This window comes from Pelodiscus sinensis, chromosome 19 (genome assembly GCF_052426305.1).
Source record: "Pelodiscus sinensis isolate ZL-2025 chromosome 19, ASM5242630v1, whole genome shotgun sequence".
NCBI lineage: Eukaryota > Metazoa > Chordata > Testudines > Trionychidae > Pelodiscus > Pelodiscus sinensis.
The window spans coordinates 4,466,935-4,485,938 of record NC_143070.1 but is presented as its reverse complement, the minus strand read 5'-3'; the positions used below and the strand labels follow the sequence as shown (position 1 = coordinate 4,485,938).

The 19,004-nt window shown below is 59.2% G+C and overlaps 1 protein-coding gene across 1 annotated transcript; it reads right to left on the bottom strand.

Annotated features, from left to right (window-relative positions):
* Window positions 1-5,787: 5,787 nt before the first annotated feature.
* LOC149522067 (uncharacterized) lies at window positions 5,788-11,735 on the bottom strand. The gene is made up of 4 exons (XM_089771464.1): window positions 9,452-11,735; window positions 6,806-9,304; window positions 6,448-6,548; window positions 5,788-5,889 (listed from the first exon to the last, which is right to left on the bottom strand). The coding sequence occupies exons 1-4, from the start codon at window positions 11,733-11,735 to the stop codon at window positions 5,788-5,790; spliced, it is 4,986 nt and encodes a 1,661-aa protein (XP_089627590.1).
* Window positions 11,736-19,004: the final 7,269 nt, after the last annotated feature.

Below are 19,004 nucleotides of genomic sequence, written 5' to 3'. Positions count from 1 at the left end.
CAGGGGGCGCTGTGCTGCAGGAGGCGGGGGCTGAGGGCTCAGCAGGGGGCGCTGTGCTGCAGGAGGCGGGGGCTGAGGGCTCAGCAGGGGGCGCTGTGCTGCAGGAGGAGGTGGCTGAGGGTTCAGCAGGGGGCGCTGTGCTGCAGGAGGCAGGAGCTGAGGGCTCAGCAGGGGGCGCTGTGCTGCAGGAGGCAGGGGCTGAGGGCTCAGCAGGGGGCGCTGTGCTGCAGGAGGCGGGGCTGAGGGCTCAGCAGGGGGCGCTGTGCTGCAGGAGGCAGGAGCTGAGGGCTCAGCAGGGGGCGCTGTGCTGAAGGAGGAGGGGGCTGAGGGCTCAGCAGGGGGCGCTGTGCTGCAGGAGGCGGGGGCTGAGGGCTCAGCAGGGGGCGCTGTGCTGCAGGAGGCGGGGGCTGAGGGCTCAGCAGGGGGCGCTGTGCTGCAGGAGGAGGTGGCTGAGGGTTCAGCAGGGGGCGCTGTGCTGCAGGAGGCGGGGGCTGAGGGCTCAGCAGGGGGCGCTGTGCTGCAGGAGGCGGGGGCTGAGGGCTCAGCAGGGGGCGCTGTGCTGCAGGAGGCGGGGGCTGAGGGCTCAGCAGGGGGCGCTGTGCTGCAGGAGGCGGGGGCTGAGGGCTCAGCAGGGGGCGCTGTGCTGCAGGAGGAGGGGGCTGAGGGCTCAGCAGGGGGCGCTGTGCTGAAGGAGGAGGGGGCTGAGGGCTCAGCAGGGGGCGCTGTGCTGCAGGAGGCGGGGGCTGAGGGCTCAGCAGGGGGCGCTGTGCTGCAGGAGGCGGGGGCTGAGGGCTCAGCAGGGGGCGCTGTGCTGCAGGAGGAGGTGGCTGAGGGTTCAGCAGGGGGCGCTGTGCTGCAGGAGGCAGGAGCTGAGGGCTCAGCAGGGGGCGCTGTGCTGCAGGAGGCAGGGGCTGAGGGCTCAGCAGGGGGCGCTGTGCTGCAGGAGGCGGGGGCTGAGGGCTCAGCAGGGGGCGCTGTGCTGCAGGAGGCAGGGGCTGAGAGCTCAGCAGGGGGCGCTGTGCTGCAGGAGGCGGGGGCTGAGGGCTCAGCAGGGGGCGCTGTGCTGCAGGAGGCGGGGGCTGAGGGCTCAGCAGGGGGCGCTGTGCTGCAGGAGGCGGGGGCTGAGGGCTCAGCAGGATGCGCTATGCTGAAGGAGGCGGGGGCTGAGGGCTCAGCAGGGGGCGCTGTGCTGCAGGAGGCCGGGGCTGAGGGCTCAGCAGGGGGCGCTGTGCTGCAGGAGGCGGGGGCTGAGGGCTCAGCAGGGGGCGTTGTGCTGCAGGAGGCGGGGGCTGAGGGCTCAGCAGGGGGCGCTGTGCTGCAGGAGGCCGGGGCTGAGGGCTCAGCAGGGGGCGCTGTGCTGCAGGAGGCGGGGGCTGAGGGCTCAGCAGGGGGCGTTGTGCTGCAGGAGGCGGGGGCTGAGGGCTCAGCAGGGGGCGCTGTGCTGCAGGAGGCGGGGGCTGAGGGCTCAGCAGGGGGCGCTGTGCTGCAGGAGGCGGGGCTGAGGGCTCAGCAGGGGGCGCTGTGCTGCAGGAGGCGGGGGCTGAGGGCTCAGCAGGGGGCGCTGTGCTGAAGGAGGAGGGGGCTGAGGGCTCAGCAGGGGGCGCTGTGCTGCAGGAGGCGGGGGCTCAGGGCTCAGCAGGGAGCGCTGTGCTGCAGGAGGCGGGGGCTGAGGGCTCAGCAGGGGGCGCTGTGCTGAAGGAGGAGGGGGCTGAGGGCTCAGCAGGGGGCGCTGTGCTGCAGGAGGCGGGGGCTGAGGGCTCAGCAGGGGGCGCTGTGCTGCAGGAGGCGGGGGCTGAGGGCTCAGCAGGGGGCGCTGTGCTGAAGGAGGAGGGGGCTGAGGGCTCAGCAGGGGGCGCTGTGCTGCAGGAGGCAGGAGCTGAGGGCTCAGCAGGGGGCGCTGTGCTGCAGGAGGCGGGGGCTGAGGGCTCAGCAGGGGGCGCTGTGCTGCAGGAGGCGGGGGCTGAGGGCTCAGCAGGGGGCGCTGTGCTGCAGGAGGCGGGGCTGAGGGCTCAGCAGGGGGCGCTGTGCTGCAGGAGGCGGGGGCTGAGGGCTCAGCAGGGGGCGCTGTGCTGAAGGAGGAGGGGGCTGAGGGCTCAGCAGGGGGCGCTGTGCTGCAGGAGGCGGGGGCTCAGGGCTCAGCAGGGAGCGCTGTGCTGCAGGAGGCGGGGGCTGAGGGCTCAGCAGGGGGCGCTGTGCTGAAGGAGGAGGGGGCTGAGGGCTCAGCAGGGGGCGCTGTGCTGCAGGAGGCGGGGGCTGAGGGCTCAGCAGGGAGCGCTGTGCTGCAGGAGGCGGGGCTGAGGGCTCAGCAGGGGGCGCTGTGCTGCAGGAGGCGGGGGCTGAGGGCTCAGCAGGGGGCGCTGTGCTGCAGGTTGCGGGGCTGAGGGCTCAGCAGGGGGCGCTGTGCTGCAGGAGGCGGGGCTGAGGGCTCAGCAGGGAGCGCTGTGCTGCAGGAGGCGGGGCTGAGGGCTCAGCAGGGGGCGCTGTGCTGCAGGAGGCGGGGGCTGAGGGCTCAGCAGGGGGCGCTGTGCTGCAGGAGGCGGGGGCTGAGGGCTCAGCAGGGGGCGCTGTGCTGCAGGAGGCGGGGGCTGAGGGCTCAGCAGGGGGCGCTGTGCTGAAGGAGGAGGGGGCTGAGGGCTCAGCAGGGGGCGCTGTGCTGCAGGAGGCGGGGGCTGAGGGCTCAGCAGGGGGCGCTGTGCTGAAGGAGGAGGGGGCTGAGGGCTCAGCAGGGGGCGCTGTGCTGCAGGAGGCAGGGGCTGAGGGCTCAGCAGGGGGCGCTGTGCTGCAGGAGGCGGGGGCTGAGGGCTCAGCAGGGGGCGCTGTGCTGCAGGAGGCGGGGGCTGAGGGCTCAGCAGGGGGCGCTGTGCTGCAGGAGGCGGTGGCTGAGGGCTCAGCAGGGGGCGCTGTGCTGCAGGAGGCGGGGGCTGAGGGCTCAGCAGGGGGCGCTGTGCTGCAGGAGGCAGGGGCTGAGGGCTCAGCAGGGGGCGCTGTGCTGCAGGAGGCGGGGGCTGAGGGCTCAGCAGGGGGCGCTGTGCTGCAGGAGGCAGGGGCTGAGGGCTCAGCAGGGGGCGCTGTGCTGCAGGAGGCGGGGGCTGAGGGCTCAGCAGGGGGCGCTGTGCTGCAGGAGGCGGGGCTGAGGGCTCAGCAGGGGGCGCTGTGCTGCAGGAGGCGGGGGCTGAGGGCTCAGCAGGGGGCGCTGTGCTGAAGGAGGAGGGGGCTGAGGGCTCAGCAGGGGGCGCTGTGCTGAAGGAGGCGGGGGGCTGAGGGCTCAGCAGGGGGCGCTGTGCTGCAGGAGGCAGGAGCTGAGGGCTCAGCAGGGGGCGCTGTGCTGCAGGAGGCGGGGGCTGAGGGCTCAGCAGGGGGCGCTGTGCTGCAGGAGGCCGGGGCTGAGGGCTCAGCAGGGGGCGCTGTGCTGCAGGAGGCGGGGGCTGAGGGCTCAGCAGGGGGCGCTGTGCTGCAGGAGGCGGGGGCTGAGGGCTCAGCAGGGGGCGCTGTGCTGAAGGAGGAGGGGGCTGAGGGCTCAGCAGGGGGCGCTGTGCTGCAGGAGGCGGGGGCTGAGGGCTCAGCAGGGGGCGCTGTGCTGCAGGAGGCGGGAGCTGAGGGCTCAGCAGGGGGCGCTGTGCTGCAGGAGGCGGGGGCTGAGGGTTCAGTAGGATGCGCTGTGCTGCAGGAGGCGGGGCTGAGGGCTCAGCAGGGGGCGCTGTGCTGCAGGAGGCAGGAGCTGAGGGCTCAGCAGGATGCGCTGTCCCCTGACAGTCTCACACAGACACACACGGTCCCTTAACAGTTACAGGCTGCTGGCTCCTGCCAGGCGCTGTCCCGGCTTTAATTACAGGCCGGGTAATAGCGGCTCGGTGCTGGCAAAGCGCTTTTTATAACCCCTTTGCGATCGCCCAGAAGGGGGCTGGGCTGGCGCGGAGGTGCCAATCCGGATGGGTTCGGCTGAAATGGAGAATCCGGTTTCTGTATCCACTGGCAGAGCTTTCATCGGGACCCGGGGAGGATCGCAAGGCTGGCCGTTCGCCGACACCGGAATCGGTTTTCCTTTTGTGCACTGTGGGAACTTTGAACTCGGGAAATAAACCCAGCAGGGGAGTCCTGTGTGAATCCCGTTCGGTGCCCAGTGCTAAAAATGGGAACCCAGGCGTCCTCCTCTGCCCCAACCCACTCTAACCAGTAGAGATCACTTCCCTTCCCGGGCCAGGGCTAGAACCCAGGAGTCCTGATGCCTAACCCTTCATGCTCTAACCACTACACTCCACAACTGAAGCAAGAACCCAGCAGTCCTGACTCCCAGCCTTCCTCCCCCACTAACCGCTAGACACCACTCCCTTTTCAGAGCCAGGGATCACACTCAGGAGACCTGACTCCCAGGTCCACCCCCTTGCTGTAACCACTAGCCCCCACTCCCCTCCCAAAATTAGAGCAGGAACCCAGGAGTCCTAACTCCCAGCTCTCCCTGCTCTGACTGCTAGCCCCCACTCTCCTCTCAGAGCTAGAGCAAGGACCCAGGAGTCCTGACTCCCAGCCCTCCCAGCTCTAACCACTAGCTCCCACTCCCCTCCCAAAATTAGAGTGAGAACCCAAGAGCCCTGACTCCTAACACTTCTTGCTCTAAGCACTAGCCCCCACTCTCCTCCCACAGCTGCAGGGAGGACCCAGGGGCCCTGATTCCCAGCCCCCTCCCCACCTCTCTAACCACTAGACACCCCCCCTCCCTTCCAGAGCTAAGGAGAGAACCCAGGAGGCCTGACTCCCGGCTCTAACCACTAGCCCCTGCTCCCCTCCCAGAGCTAGTGCGAGAACCCAGGCATCCTGTCTCCCAGCCCCCTCCACTCCACGTCTCCTTCCAGAGCTGGGACGAGAACCCAGGAAATCCTGCTCCCAGCGTCTCTTTTTTAATGCACTCGCTCTCAAGTCTGGGCCGCCTTGTTCCCCAAGTCTTGGGCGATGCCCTAAAACCCCTGCACACTTTGGGGGGGGGGGGACCCAGCTGGGTTCTTTATAAGCCAACTGCAGGAGCTACCTGGGGAAGCTCAGAGCCTGCCTCCTAGTGGGCAGAAGTGGGCACTGCCTCCCAGACAACTCGCCCAGACTTGAGCACTCAGAGAAGAGAGAGAGGCCCTGGGTTTGTTGGAGAGTTGTGGTGGGTTGTATTATGCAAGCAGCAGCCAGAAGTGGGGAGCCCTTCCCCCACAGACACAGGGGAGCTGGTAAGGAAAGATCGTGCTGGCAGGTGTTATTTACAGCCAGGGGGTCCGGCTCCAAAGTGTAACCACCTTCTAGGAAGCCCGCATGCCGGCTGCTTAATTGCGGCTGCTTCTGGGGGTGGGTCATGCCTCCGCAGCCATGCTGCGCCCAGCTCTGGGGTGGATCCATGAAAGCCAGTTAACAGCCACGAAGCAATGGGGCACTGCAGGGATCGGCCAAGCTTGCACTACTGGCTCTGGCAGAGGCAGGGTGAGGTACTGGGTCAGAGGAGGCCCGCGGTTCCGATCCAGGGAAAGATGGGCCCATCGACCTGTCCTTCCCCCCGGCGCCAGAAGTGGCGTTAGCTGCGCCGCTAGGCTACCCCCCGCCCCATGAGATGCAGCATTGCTCCCGTGCGTTATGGCCCAGCGGTGACCCCTTGCGATCCGCTGGATTACACGTTCCAAGTTCTTGGCGTGCAGCGATGCTGCGGTCTTCCCTAGAGCAGTGCCCGCTGGACACTAACTACCCATGCGATTGAAGAGGGGAGCGGCGAGACGGGTGTCTTCCTCATACGCCGTGGCAGCCCAGGCAACCATCTCACACCGACTCTCCCGAGGTGGGGATCTCAACCGAGGGAGGGCCCTCACGGGAAGGAGCTGGCCACCGGCTGATGGTAATGACCTTCATGTAGCAGACAACCTAGAAGAGGCACGAGGGAGTCAGGGGTGCAGCCGGGGTAACACAGACAACACCCCGCTCCCTACCCAGAGTTGGGGATAGAACCTAGGGGCACCTCCCGGCTCCAACCACTAGACCCCACTCCCTTCTCAGAGCTGGGGACAGAACTCAGGAGTCCTCGCTCTCGGTTCCTTTGCTCTAACCAGTAGACTCTCTTCTCCTCCCAGGCCCTGGGACAAAATCCAGGGGCCCTGCCCCATTCTAACAACTAGGCCCTACGCCTCTCCCAGGTCCAGGAAAGCACCCAGGGATCCTGACTCCCAGCCCCACCCCCATTCTAACCACTAGGCCCCACTACCCTTCCACAGCCAAGATAAAACCCAGGAGCCTTGTCTCCCAGACTCCCTCTGATCCAACCACTAGACCCCGCTGCCCTTCCCGAGTTGGGGGCAGAACCCAGGCGTTCTTAGCCAGCTACAAGCATGGTGACACCCCAGCCTGGGGGTGCGAGAGGGGATCCAGATGGGGCGTCCCCCCAGACCCAGGGGCAGGCTGGCTTCTGAAGCAGTGTGGCCTTACCGCGACTATCCCGGTGAGCAGGCCCACGGAGAGGAAGAGGCAGAGCAAGCTGATGAAGCCCACGGATCGGTACGCCCAGAGGGTCCGTGGCACGGTGGCCGCTGCCGAAGGAGAGCGCAGAATGGGTGAGAGGTTCTTCCCCAGGCTGGGTGGATGCAGAGATGCTCCGGTCAGGGGCTGGGCTGCCCTTGGGACGGGGCGTGGCCTCCCCACCCAGCTACATCCCCACCGTGGTGCCTGTCACCATAGCGACGGGGCATCTCCCACGGGCAGACCGTAACTAGCATGGCATTGGGGCAGGGGACTGTTGTTTTCCCTCCCTCCCCCCCACCAAGCCGTGGACTTCACTGCTGCTTACCAGGCGTGGTGGATGCTAGTCTAGGGGCCCTGGTTTCTCCCGGGGCATCATGGTCATCTCCGGGGGGGACAGCAACAGTGTTATCTCCGGGGGCATTGCCTTCATCGGCGTCAAGGACAACAGCAGCAGTGTCTCCGGGGGTATCAGCGGCATCTCCGGGGCTGTCTGTGGCGGCAGGGACGTCTCCAAGAACTGGGACATCTCCAGAAACTGTTGTATCTCCAGGGTGGTCCACAGTGGCAGACGCATCTCCAGGGATGGTGGCCAATTCTGGACTATCTGTGGGGGGGTCTCCGTAGGCAGCAGTAATGCTGGTGTCTCCAGGGTCTGTAGCATCTCCAGTAGGGGTGGAGGCATCTCCAGAGGCTGTTGTGTCTCCAAGAGCAGCGATGGTGCTGGTATCTCCACGGCCTATGGTGTCTCCAGGGACACCCACATCTCCAAGGATGGTGGTGGTGGTGGTATCTCCAGGGGCAGCCGTGAGGGTGTCTCCAGAGTTTACATTGTCTTCCAGGGTGGGGGTGACAATGGTATCTCCAGAGTCTGAGACATCTTCAAGGGCAGCAGCAGCGGTGGTGTCTTCAGGCACTGCAACGTTTCCAGGAGTGGTGGTAGTGGTGTCTCCAAGGACTGCAGCATCTCCAGGGGCAATGGTGCTGGTATCTCCAGGTGAGGTCGTGTTGCTCTCCTCAGGGACTGTAGCATCTCCAGAGATGGTGGTGGTGGTGTCTCCAGGGTCTATAGCATCACCAGGGGCAGTGGTGATGGTGATGGTAACTCCAGAGGTGGTGATGGTGTCTCCAGGGACTGTAGCATCTCCAGGGAGGGTGGTGATGGTGTCTCCAGGGACTGTAGCATCTCCAGGGGTGGTGGTGGTGGTGTCTTCAGAGACTGTAGCATCTTCAGGGATGGTGGTGGTGTTGTCTCCAGGGTCTACAGCATCACCAGGGGCAGTGGTGATGGTGATGGTAACTCCAGAGGTGGTGATGGTGTCTCCAGGGACTGTAGCATCTCCAGGGAGGGTGGTGATGGTGTCTCCAGGGACTATAACATCCCCAGGGGCAGTGATTATGGGGATGGTATCTCCAGGGGTGGTGGTGATGGTGTCTCCAGGGACTGTAGCATCTCCAGGGATGGTGGTGGTGGTGTCTCCAGGGTCTATAGCATCACCAGGGGCAGTGGTGATGGTGATGGTATCTCCAGAGGTGGTAACGGTGTCTCCAGGGACTGTATCATCTCCAGGGGTGATGGTGGTGGTGTCTTCAGGGACTGTAGCATCTCCAGGGGTGGTGGTGGTGGTGTCTTCAGGGACTGTAGCATCTTCAGGGATGGTGGTGGTGTTGTTTTCAGGGTCTATAGCATCTCCAGGGGCAGTGGTGATGGTGATGGTATCTCCAGAGGTGGTGATGGTGTCTCCAGGGACTGTAGCATCTCCAGGGATGGTGGTGGTGTTGTCTTCAGGATCTATAGCATCTCCAGGGATGGTGGTGGTGGTGTTTTCAGGGTCTATAGCATCTCCAGGGGCAGTGGTGATGGTGATGGTAACTCCAGAGGTGGTGATGTTGTCTCCAGGGCCTGTAGCATCTCCAAGGGTGGTGGTAGCGGTGGTAGTGTTGTCTCCAAGGACTGTGGTGTCTCCAGGGACTGTTGCATCTCCAGGGGCAGTGGTGGTGGTGTCTCTAGAGACTATGGTGTCTCCAGGTGAGGTGGTGATGGTGTCTCCAGGGGCAGTGTTGGTGGTGGCATTTTGAAGGCATGCCATGTCTCCAGAGACTGCCAGATCTTCAGGGGTGACAGTGGTGGTGTCTTCAGGAACTGCAGTGATTCCAGGGGTGATGGTAATGGCATCTCCAAGGACTGTACCATCTCCAGGAGTGGCGGCGATGGTGTCTCCAGGTTCAGTGTTGGTGGTGGCATCTCGAAGACATGTAATGTCTCCAGGAACTGCTGTTTTTCCAGCAGTAACTGTTATGTCGGCGAGGTCTCCAACGGCAGTGGTGATAGTGTCTCCAGGGACTGCTGCGTCTCCAGGGGCGACAGTACTGGTGGTTTCTCCAGGGACTGTGGTCTCTACAGGGGAAGTGGCGGTGTCTTCAGGGACTGCCACATCTCCAGGAGTGGTGGTGGTATCTACAAGTACTGCAGTGTCTCCTGGGGCAGTGGTGGTGTCTCCAGAGTGTGTGGTATCCCCAGGTACAGCAGGAGTGGTGGAGGTGTCTCCTGAGGTTTCAGCATTTCCAGGGGCAGTGGTGGTGCCTCCAGGGGCAGCAGTATTGGTGTCTCCTTGGACATGGGTGTAGGTATCATTGTCTCCAGGGACAGTGGTGTCTCCAGGAGCGTAGGCAATGTCTCCAGAGCCCTTGGTGGCATCCCTGGGGGCATTAGCAGCATCTCCAGGGTAGGCGGCCATGGTGTCGGCATCTCCTCCAGGGGTGACACTGGCATCTGTGTCTCTGGAGATGTTGGTGACAGCCATGATGTCTCCAGCGCTGGTGGTATCTCCAGGGGCTGTAGTGTCTCCAAGAGTGGCAGTGGTGGTGTTGTCTCCAGGAGAAGTAGGGGTGGTTCTGGTCTCTCCAGGGACTGTCGCATCTCCAAGGGTGGTGATGTCTCCAGGGGCGGAGGCAGTGTTGTCTCTGGGGGCACGGGTGTAGGTATCAGCATCTCCAGGGTCTGTGGTGGTCTCCCTGGCAACAGTGAGGCTCCTTGGAGTGCCCTCGGTTGTTGGGGCCGTGATCTGGTCTGGGGTCTCTGTGCCGCCAGAGGAAGTGGCCTCACCAATGACCATAGAAGACGTGGAGGTGTCCCTGGGGATGCTGCTGTCCCTAGGGGTACCAGGCCACTCCGGAGGGGTGGTCTGGCTGTGAGTGGCCAGCTTGGATCGGGTACTGCTGCTCCAAGAAAGGTCAGTCTGGTCAGGGGCGGCTGCTGGGCTGAGGGTGCTGGTCTCTCCAGGGGAAAGGGTGGCCCCGAGCGAAGAGGTGTTGGCATCTCCAGGAGCGGCAGTGCTGGTGAGGTCGGCAGTGGCGGTGTCCCTCACAGCGGTGCTGACGTCTCCAGGGGCAGCGCCTGCAGAGCGGGTATCTCCGAGGACGGCGACATCATTATCTCCAGGGGTGATGGGGGAATCTTCTGGAGCAACAGCTGTGTCCCCAGGGGCAATGGTGGTCTCTCCGGAACCGAGGGGGGCATCTCCAGGGGAGATGGCTGTGTCTCCAGGGGTGATGGTCGCATCTCCAGGGGCGATGGCTGCGTCTCCTGGGGCGATGGTTGTATCTCCAGGGGCAACGGTGACAGATTCAGGGATGATGGCTGCATCTCCAAGGATGGAGGTGGCCTCTGCAGGAGCAATGGCTTTGTCTGCAGGGACAATGGTGGCATCTCCTGGAGCGGCAGGAGCGTCTCCAGAGGCAACTGTGATGTCTCCGTTGATGGGGACGGCACCGTGGTCTCCAGGTATGGGGCTGATGCTCCCGTCAGTGCTGGTATCATCTCTGGGGACCACAGTGGCATCTCCAGCAGTGAGGGTGGAGTCTTCAGGCGTGACGGGGGCATCTCCAGGGGTGATGGCTGTGTCCTTAGGGGTGATGGTTGTATCCCCAGGAGTCACGGTTGTGTCTCTGGAGGTGATGGGTATGTCCCCAAGGGTGATGTTGGTGTCTCCAGGAGTCACGGTTGTGTCTCTGGAGGTGATGGGTATGTCCCCAAGGGCGATGTTGGTGTCTCCAGGGGCGATGTTGGTGTCTCCAGGAGTCACGGTTGTGTCTCTGGAGGTGATGGGTATGTCCCCAAGGGTGATGTTGGTGTCTCCAGGGGCGATGTTGGTGTCTCCAGGAGTCACAGCTGTGTCTCTGGAGGTGATGGTTATATCCCCAAGGGTGATGTTGGTGTCTCCAGGAGTCACGGCTGTGTCTCTGGAGGTGAGGGTTATGTCCCCAGGGGCAATGGTTGTGTCCCCAATGATAATGGTGATCTCCCCAGGGATGACGGTTGTGTCTCTAGAGGTGGTGATGGTGTCTCCAGGGGTGACAGTTGTGTCCCTAAGGATGATGGTTGTGTCTCCAGGGGCGATGGTGCTCTCCCCAGGGGTAACTGTTGTGTCTTCAGGGGTGATGTTGGTGTCTCCAGGAGTCACGACTGTGTCTCCGGGGGTGATGGCTGTGTCTCCAGGGGCGATGTTGATGTCTCCAGAGGCAATGGTGATCTTCCCAGGGGTGACGATTGTGTCTTCTGGGGCAATGGTTGTATCCCCAATGACAGTGGCAATCTCCCCAGGGGTGTCGGTTGTGTCACCAGGGGTGATGGTTGTGTCTCCAGGAGTGATGTTGGTGTCTTCAGGAGTCACAGTTGTGTCTCCAGGGGCGATGTTGGTGTCTCCAGAGGCAATGGTGATCTTCCCAGGGGTGACGATTGTGTCTTCTGGGGCGATGGTTGTGTCCCCAATGACAGTGGCGATCGCCCCAGGGGTGACGACTGTGTCCCCAGGGGCGATGGTTATGTCTCTAGTGGTGACAGTGGCATCTCCAGGGACAACTGTGGTGTCTCCATTGATGGGGGAGGCACCATCATCTCTGGGGATGGGGCTGATGCCTTCGGCCGTGCTGGCTCGGTCATCCTCTCTGGGGGCGACGGCGGTGTCTCCATCTCCGAGGACAGGGCTGATGTCTCCATCTCCAGGGGCAGAGCCATCGTCTCCCGGGATGGAGCCAAGGCATCCGTCAGTGCTGGAGCTGTGGTCATCTCCAGCAGTGCCGGTGGGGGTCAGCGTGTCCACAGCAGGGCTAGACACATCATTATCTTCAGGCTGGAGCAAGGCAGCTTCTCCCTCTCCAGGGCTGCTATCACCGGGGACGACTGTCCCGGCCCCAGGCGCTGTAGGGTCCTCAAGGGCGATGGTACCGTCAGCTGTAGCGCTGTCCCCGAAGGGCATTGTCACGTTCACACCGTGAAGAAGGCTGCCTCTCCTAGCATGGGCGCATCTCTCCAATCTCACAGCTGTATCCATCGGCAGCAGCACAGCGGCAGACCCTTTGGGGAAAAAAAATCAATTTGTCAAAAACGCAACTTTCAAAACTTTGTCTCAGCTGAGACTTCATCCTTGCCGAAACACTTGCACTGCAGCAATGGGAATCCAAAAAGCAACTGTGTTACAAATTGGAGCAGAGACATCTTGAGCTAAGCCATCATGGAAAAATTGTTCACTGTAATAGAAATCCCCAAGGAAAATTCCCAGACCAGTCACATTGTATATAATCAACTGTTTCAAATATGGCGAAGGGCAGATAACAAACAGTTAAAACATTAGGAAAAGTTTATGTTTGTTGCATTTGTGTATGTGTGTTTCTTTTTACCTTTTTATCATTCTATCTAATCTAATCTAATCTAATCTAATCTAATCTAATCTAATCTAATCTAATCTAATCTATCCCCATCCACCCCCGCATCTATCTACCCTCATCCACCCCATCTATCTACCTATCTATCTATCTACCCTCATCCACCCCATCTATCTATCTATCTACCTACCTATCTACCCTCATCCACCCCATCTATCTACCTATCTATCTACCCTCATCCACCCCATCTATCTATCTATCTACCTACCTATCTACCCTCATCCACCCCATCTATCTATCTACCTATCTACCCTCATCCACCTCATCTATCTATCTACCCTCATCCACCCCATCTATCTATCTACCCTCATCCACCCCATCTATCTACCTATCTATCTACCCTCATCCACCCCATCTATCTATCTATCTATCTATCTATCTATCTATCTATCTATCTATCTATCTATCTATCTATCTATCTATCTACCCTCATCCACCCCATCTATCTATCTACCCTCATCCACCCCATCTATCTATCTATCTATCTATCTATCTATCTATCTATCTATCTATCTATCTAATGTAGATAACAATCAAAAATTAATAGGACAACACATTTCTATTTAAAAAAACAATTCGGGTGGATTTTTTTGTCCAGTAATTGAAATAACATGCTGCTAACTTGTAGAACTATTCAACACATAAATATAAAACATAATTAACTTTCAGGACAATGCTGATGTTTTGAAGTTGTTCTAGAAAAAAGTTTCAAAATGGGCCGAATTTTCCTTTTCTCGCGTTACTAGAAGATTTATCCAGTGTGGCCAAGTCCAGCCCAGGGCGGGGTGAGATCACGCACCATGGTTGCTGGCTTCTCCCTGGGTCGGCCCAGAGTCTAAGGTGGGGGTGGGGGTGCTTAGTCCAACCCCAGGCTTCTTCCCAGTGCTGGCCTGGGGGAGGTGGGGCAGTGCATCCCAGACTCCGGCTTTGCCTCAGGGCCCGCCTCACAGTCCACTTTCTGTTGCTCTCTGTAGACAAGGGGGCCATGCAGGGCTCCCCACCAGTGCGGCTTGGCCTGGGGATGGTGGTGGGGTTGTTCAATGGCTGGCAACTGCTGCTGGCCAGTGGCTTCCCTCTGGGGTGTTCGCTGCCCTCTTGTGGCCATTCCACTGTGTAACGCCCTCCTACCACACCCCTCTCTTTCCATGTTATGAGAAACAATCGAATTCCAAGCACATCCCATTGTCCTGGCACAGCCAAACCCCGACCTTGGCTTTAAGTTAGGAGAAGAGGACGCTGCCCGCCAAATTTGGTGGTCCTACCTCTTCTTGTTGAGGAGGAGGTCGGTCTTAAAAAAAACGGACTTGCAGCTGGACAGACAGATGCACATTTCTAAAATATATAGCTAGACGACATGGCTTCACACTAGATCAGTTTTCTGAGTTGGTCACTCTTTCAGAAAAGGTTCATGAGACTTTGCCATGCTGTGATCTTTCGCACTTTGGGAGCAAAAGACTTTGATTTTATTTTCAATGATTTTTGTCCTAGTGAAAAACAACCACCACGGCAAAGTCAACCATGTTGCATGCAAAATTTGGTTTACAAAGGGAGCAATTGTTAGATAATAAAACATCTTTGTGAATGACATATTTCCTACTAATTGGACACCGTCAATACGGAGGAGATGTAGGAACATGTGAAGGGCAAAATGCCTGTATCGTTCACAGCACTTTATAGAGCTGCGTAGCTCTTACACACCGATTCATGCCGGCATCACACCAAGGGGGGTGTCTATAATTTTATATACTCATTACCCCCAAACAGGCGCATAATAGGTTGGAAGGACTCTCTTTGGCAAAGGGAAATCTAGGGTTGATGGCAAAAGTGGCCCTGTAGGGAAAAATAAATAAAAACTCAGAAATAGACGAGGAGATTTATGTTGCATTTATGTTACTTAAAGTCGCAATAATGGTGGATCCCAGAAAAGTGAAACATTTCACCTCATAGCAGTGTTTTGGCATGTATGCACACCCAGCCCCTGAGAGAACAAGCTGTAGATATAAAATCATCCTATTTCTACTACAGATTGGGAAAAAGAAGAGACAGGCTGTTACTCCTATTTTTAATTTTAAATAATAAAGACGTGTCCAAATATAGATAGATAGATAGATAGATAGATAGATAGATAGATAGATAGAGGGTGTGTGGGGGGATAGATAGATAGATAGATAGATAGATAGATAGATAGATAGATAGATACAGGGTGTGTGGGGGGATAGATAGATAGATAGATAGATAGATAGATAGATAGATAGATAGATAGATAGATAGATAGATAGATAGATAGATAGATAGATACAGGGTGTGTGTGGGGATAGATAGATAGATAGATAGATAGATAGATAGATAGATAGATACAGGGTGTGTGTGGGGATAGATAGATAGATAGATAGATAGATAGATAGATAGATAGATAGATAGATAGATAGATGGGGTGGATGGGGATAGATAGATAGATAGATAGATAGATAGATGCTCTAGGCAGAATGAAAATATGGTTAAATTAGCTTGATTAAATTAGGGTCCAGGGGAAACAGACAGACCAGAGTAAATTAGGATGGGAGGGTGGAAGACAGACAGACCAGGTTTAAGACAGATGCACCAGAGTATATTAGGATGGAGGGTTAAGACAGGGTTAAGTACATTAGGATTGGGGGTTGAGACAGATCGGGTTTAAGACAGACGGACCAGAGTATATTAGGAACTAGAGGGACAGCCAGCCAAAGTATGTTCAGATCTAGGGGGATCAGACAGACAGACAAAGTCTATTTAGGGCTGGGGGATTGGAGCGCTGGCCAGCAGGGCCTAGGGGGCTGGGACAGACAGATGGACAGGCACACAGGGGATGAAAGGACAGAGTGACAGATAACATTAAGATCTCGAGGTAGGTACCTTGTGTTCCCCTCCGGCCTGCAGCCCAGCGGAGCTGTGAAGTAGGACAGACTCCGGGCTGTGTCACTGGCAGCTAGTCGATTGTGCCTGCCTCGTTACTATTTTAAATCAAACTTGCTCGTCAGGGGGACCTTGAACCAATTAGCTCCAGATCCTGGTGTTGGTCCCAACGTCCCTGTCAAGGACAGAAAAAATAACCCTCTCCTTTTTGGAGTGAATGCTGTCGGGGATGGGGCCAGCTGTACAGTTGTCGGTACCTGGAAAGTGGCTCAGAGCCAGGACTCGTGGGTTCTATGCTTGGCTCTGGGAGGGGAGTGGGGCCTAATGGTTAGAGCGGGAAAGTGGCTGGGAGTCAGGACTACTGGGTTCTATGCCTGGCTCTGGGAAGGGAGTGGGGGCTAGTGGTTAGAGTGGGATGGGGGCTGGGAGTCAGGACTACTGGGTTCTAGACCCAGTTGTGGGAGGGGAGTGGGGGTTAGTGGTTAGAACGGGACAGGGGCTGGGAGCCAGGACTCCTGGGTTCTATGCCTGGCTCTGGGAAGGGAGTGGGGGCTAGTGGTTAGAGTGGGATGGGGGCTGGGAGTCAGGACTCCTGAGCTCTAGATCCAGCTGTGGGAAGGGAGTGGGGGCTAGTGGTTAGAGCGGGCTGGGAGTCAGGACTCCTGAGTTCTAGACACAGCTGTGGGAGGGCAATGGGGCCTAGTGGTTAGAGCAGTGTGTGTGGGGGGGCGAGGGCAGGGCTTGGATCCAGGAGCCCTCACCTGCAACTGATGGGGAGTGAGCCTGCAAGGACCCTCACTCCCAGCCCTGTGTTCCAGTCCCGGAGGCTGTGTGGACACAGGGACTCGTGAGCTCACGAGCACCTCGCGGGGGGGGGGGGATAGGCAAGCGCTCAGACAACACACCGGAGCACAGTGCGAGGGGCAGCCTGGTGGATAGCAGCAGAAAAACTGCATGGCCCGGGTGAGAGTCTCCCCCGGTGGCGGTTCCAGCACCTCCTGCCCTAGGGGGTGCCTGCAACATTAGGCGCCTAAATCCCTTTGGAAACGGGGCTCTGATTGCATGCCCAGTGCTGAAGCAAGAGGCGATGGTGTGTCAGGTCAGAGATGCTGGTGACCGTGTCGCACGTGTGGTTGCCCGATCCCAAGTGCAGTAACATTGTGGGGGCATGTCCCACCCCAGAAGCAGCTGCACTTTGTGACCAATGTTGCACTCCCTGGGGCTGGGGGGGGGGGGGTCGCCAATTGAAATGAACGGGCGGCAGGTTTAAAACAAACCAAAGGAAATGTGTCTTCATGCAGCGCACAGTCAACCTGTGGAACTCCTCGCCAGAGGATGTGGTGAAGACTAGGATTTTAACAAGGTTCAAAAAAGAGCTAGAGAGATTCACGGAGGTGAGGTCTATCACTGGCTATTAGCCAGGATGGGTAGGAATGATGTCCCTAGCCTCTGTTTGTCTGGGAATGGATAACAAGAGAGGAATCACATGAATGAGTCCCTGTTCTGTTTGCTCCCTCTGGGACGCCTGGCACTGGCCACTGTGGGCAGACAGGACACTGGGTTGGATGGACCTTTGGTCTGACCTAGTGTGGCCGTTCTTATGTTCCCTGCTGCTGTGTGGCTGCTTTGCAGCTGCCCCACCCCAGAAGTGGCTGCCTCTCAGTGCTGGCTCAAAGTGGCTGGCAGTTTCACATGCCGTGCATGTGTGTGTGGGCGGGGGGAAGGGAGGCGTTGCAAGCTGTCCCTGCCCCCACCACAATCCCTTAGCTGGGCTGTAGTGGGAAGAGTGTTGGGGGGGACAGAGCGCCTGGGTTCTGTGTCCAGCTCTTGGAGAGCAGTGGGGACTAGTGATTAAAGCAGGGAAGGCTGGGAGCCAGGGATCGTAGGTACTCTCCCCAGCTCTGTGAGGGTAGTGGTATCTAGTGGTTAGAGCGGGGAGGGGTGCAGCTTGGCTGAGCGCCAGGACTTCTGGGTTCTCTACCCAGCTCTGGGAAGGGAGAGGGGGGTCTAGTGGTTAGAGTGCAGGAAAGCCAGTTCTGTCCCCAGCTTCGGGAAAGGAGTGGGGTCTAGTGGTTAGAGCGGGGGGCTAGGAGCCAGGATTCCTGGGTGCTACCCCTGGCTCTGGAAGGGGTGTGGTTAGTGCATACGTGCGTGAGTGCGGAGACTAACAGTTGGCTTAGTCAAAGTCTGAGCCCTGTAAAAAGTGGGTTTTATTCCAGCACAGCGTCGATTCTGGGAGCTGCTCCAGAACAGAGATCCAGGTCAATTTCTCCAGTCTACTGCCCAGAGTAGACACGATCATTAGCAACTCCGCTTCCCACTGCGTCATCGGCCAGGGCTCACCGCTCTCCCCTGTCCTAAAACAGTAGAACCCACTCCCTGCCTGGAACCCAGGAGTCCCGGTGCCTCTCATTAACTCCTTGCCTTGCAGTTTATGTGCCAAGAGCTGACCTCCAGAGGAGCACGCCAGAATGTACTCCTGGAGCAGAGGCATTCGGGGCAGGACCCCCACAACACGTCCCAGCAAGGTGCCGTGGATCAGGGCTGGAAAGACCCATCTCGGGCAGGATACACTGTGTCTATCATATACCAATGTCGTCCAGTACTCTTTGTGGATTATAGTAACATCCAGAGGTCCCAGCTGAGATCAGGGCCCCGTTGTGCCGGGCGCTGCACAGACACAGCGAGAGACAGGCCCTGCCCCAGCTGAGATCAGGGCCCCGTTGTGCTGGGCGCTGCACAGACACAGCAAGAGACAGACCCTACCCCAGCTGAGATCAGGGCCCCGTTGTGCCGGGCGCTGCACAGACACAGCGAGAGACAGGCCCTGCCCCAGCTGAGATCAGGGCCCCGTTGTGCCGGGCGCTGCACAGACACAGCAAGAGACAGGCCCTGCCCCAGCTGGGATCAGGGCCCCGTTGTGCCGGGCGCTGCACAGACACAGCGAGAGACAGGCCCTGCCCCAGCTGGGATCAGGGCCCCGTTGTGCCGGGCGCTGCACAGACACAGCGAGAGACAGGCCCTGCCCCAGCTGAGATCAGGGCCCCGTTGTGCCGGGTGCTGCACAGACACAGCGAGAGACAGGCCCTGCCCCAGCTGAGATCAGGGCCCCGTTGTGCCGGGCGCTGCACAGACACAGCGAGAGACAGTCCCTGCCCCGGCTGAGATCAGGGCCCCGTTGTGCCGGGCGCTGCAGACACACAGGCCCTGCCCCAAAGTGCCAGGGCTGCATGGGAAATGCAGGGACTGAGCAATGCAGTGACTTGCAGTGACACAGCCGCATGGGGTGAGAAGGAGGCTTTGAACCCAGCTTTCCTCTCACTCCCGTGCGTTCACCCCAAACCCAGCGCTGGCCTGCTAGCACACGAATACATCACTCCTCCAGCTCCCAGCCCTCTCGTTACCCACCGCAATACCCCTGTGAGGCTGACACTCCAGGGAATCTAGGCGCCATCTTCAGCTCTTCCACCGATTCCCCGTGTGACCATGGGCAAGTTACTTAGCCACTCTGGCAGAGTGTCTCAATCTGTGACAATCTTGGACACGGGGAGCCAGGATTAGAACCTTGAGCCTCCTATGCCAGCACGCCCATGTCCCTATCTGAGCTAACGGGGACGCTCTTCTAGTCATGGGTCTCGTGTTCTGTTCACACCGGCACCCACAAGGTGGCAACATACAGAGAACCCCCCTTTTCACACAGCACAGTAGTTATTTCATCATGCTGGCTGCAGAATAGCTCCTCACCCCATGCCACCCCACCCACTGCAGGCTATAGTTCTAGGCATGAGAACGGCCATACCAGGTCAGACTGAAGGTCCATCTAGCCCAGTATCCTGCTTTCCAAGAGTGGCCAATGCCAGATGCCCCAGAGTAAGTGAACCGAACAGGGACTCATCAAGTGATCTCTCCCC

Coding starts and splice junctions, on each gene's coding strand:
- LOC149522067 (XM_089771464.1), bottom strand. CDS start 11,735: ATGCCCTTCGGGGACAGCGCTACAGCTGACGGTACCATCGCCCTTGAG. Junction 9,305..9,451: donor AGATGCTGATACCTACACCC/GTGCCCCCAGAG, acceptor CAGCCCCTGGAG/ATACCACCAGCGCTGGAGAC. Junction 5,890..6,447: donor TGCTCACCGGGATAGTCGCG/GTAAGGCCACAC, acceptor TGCCTCTTCTAG/GTTGTCTGCTACATGAAGGT.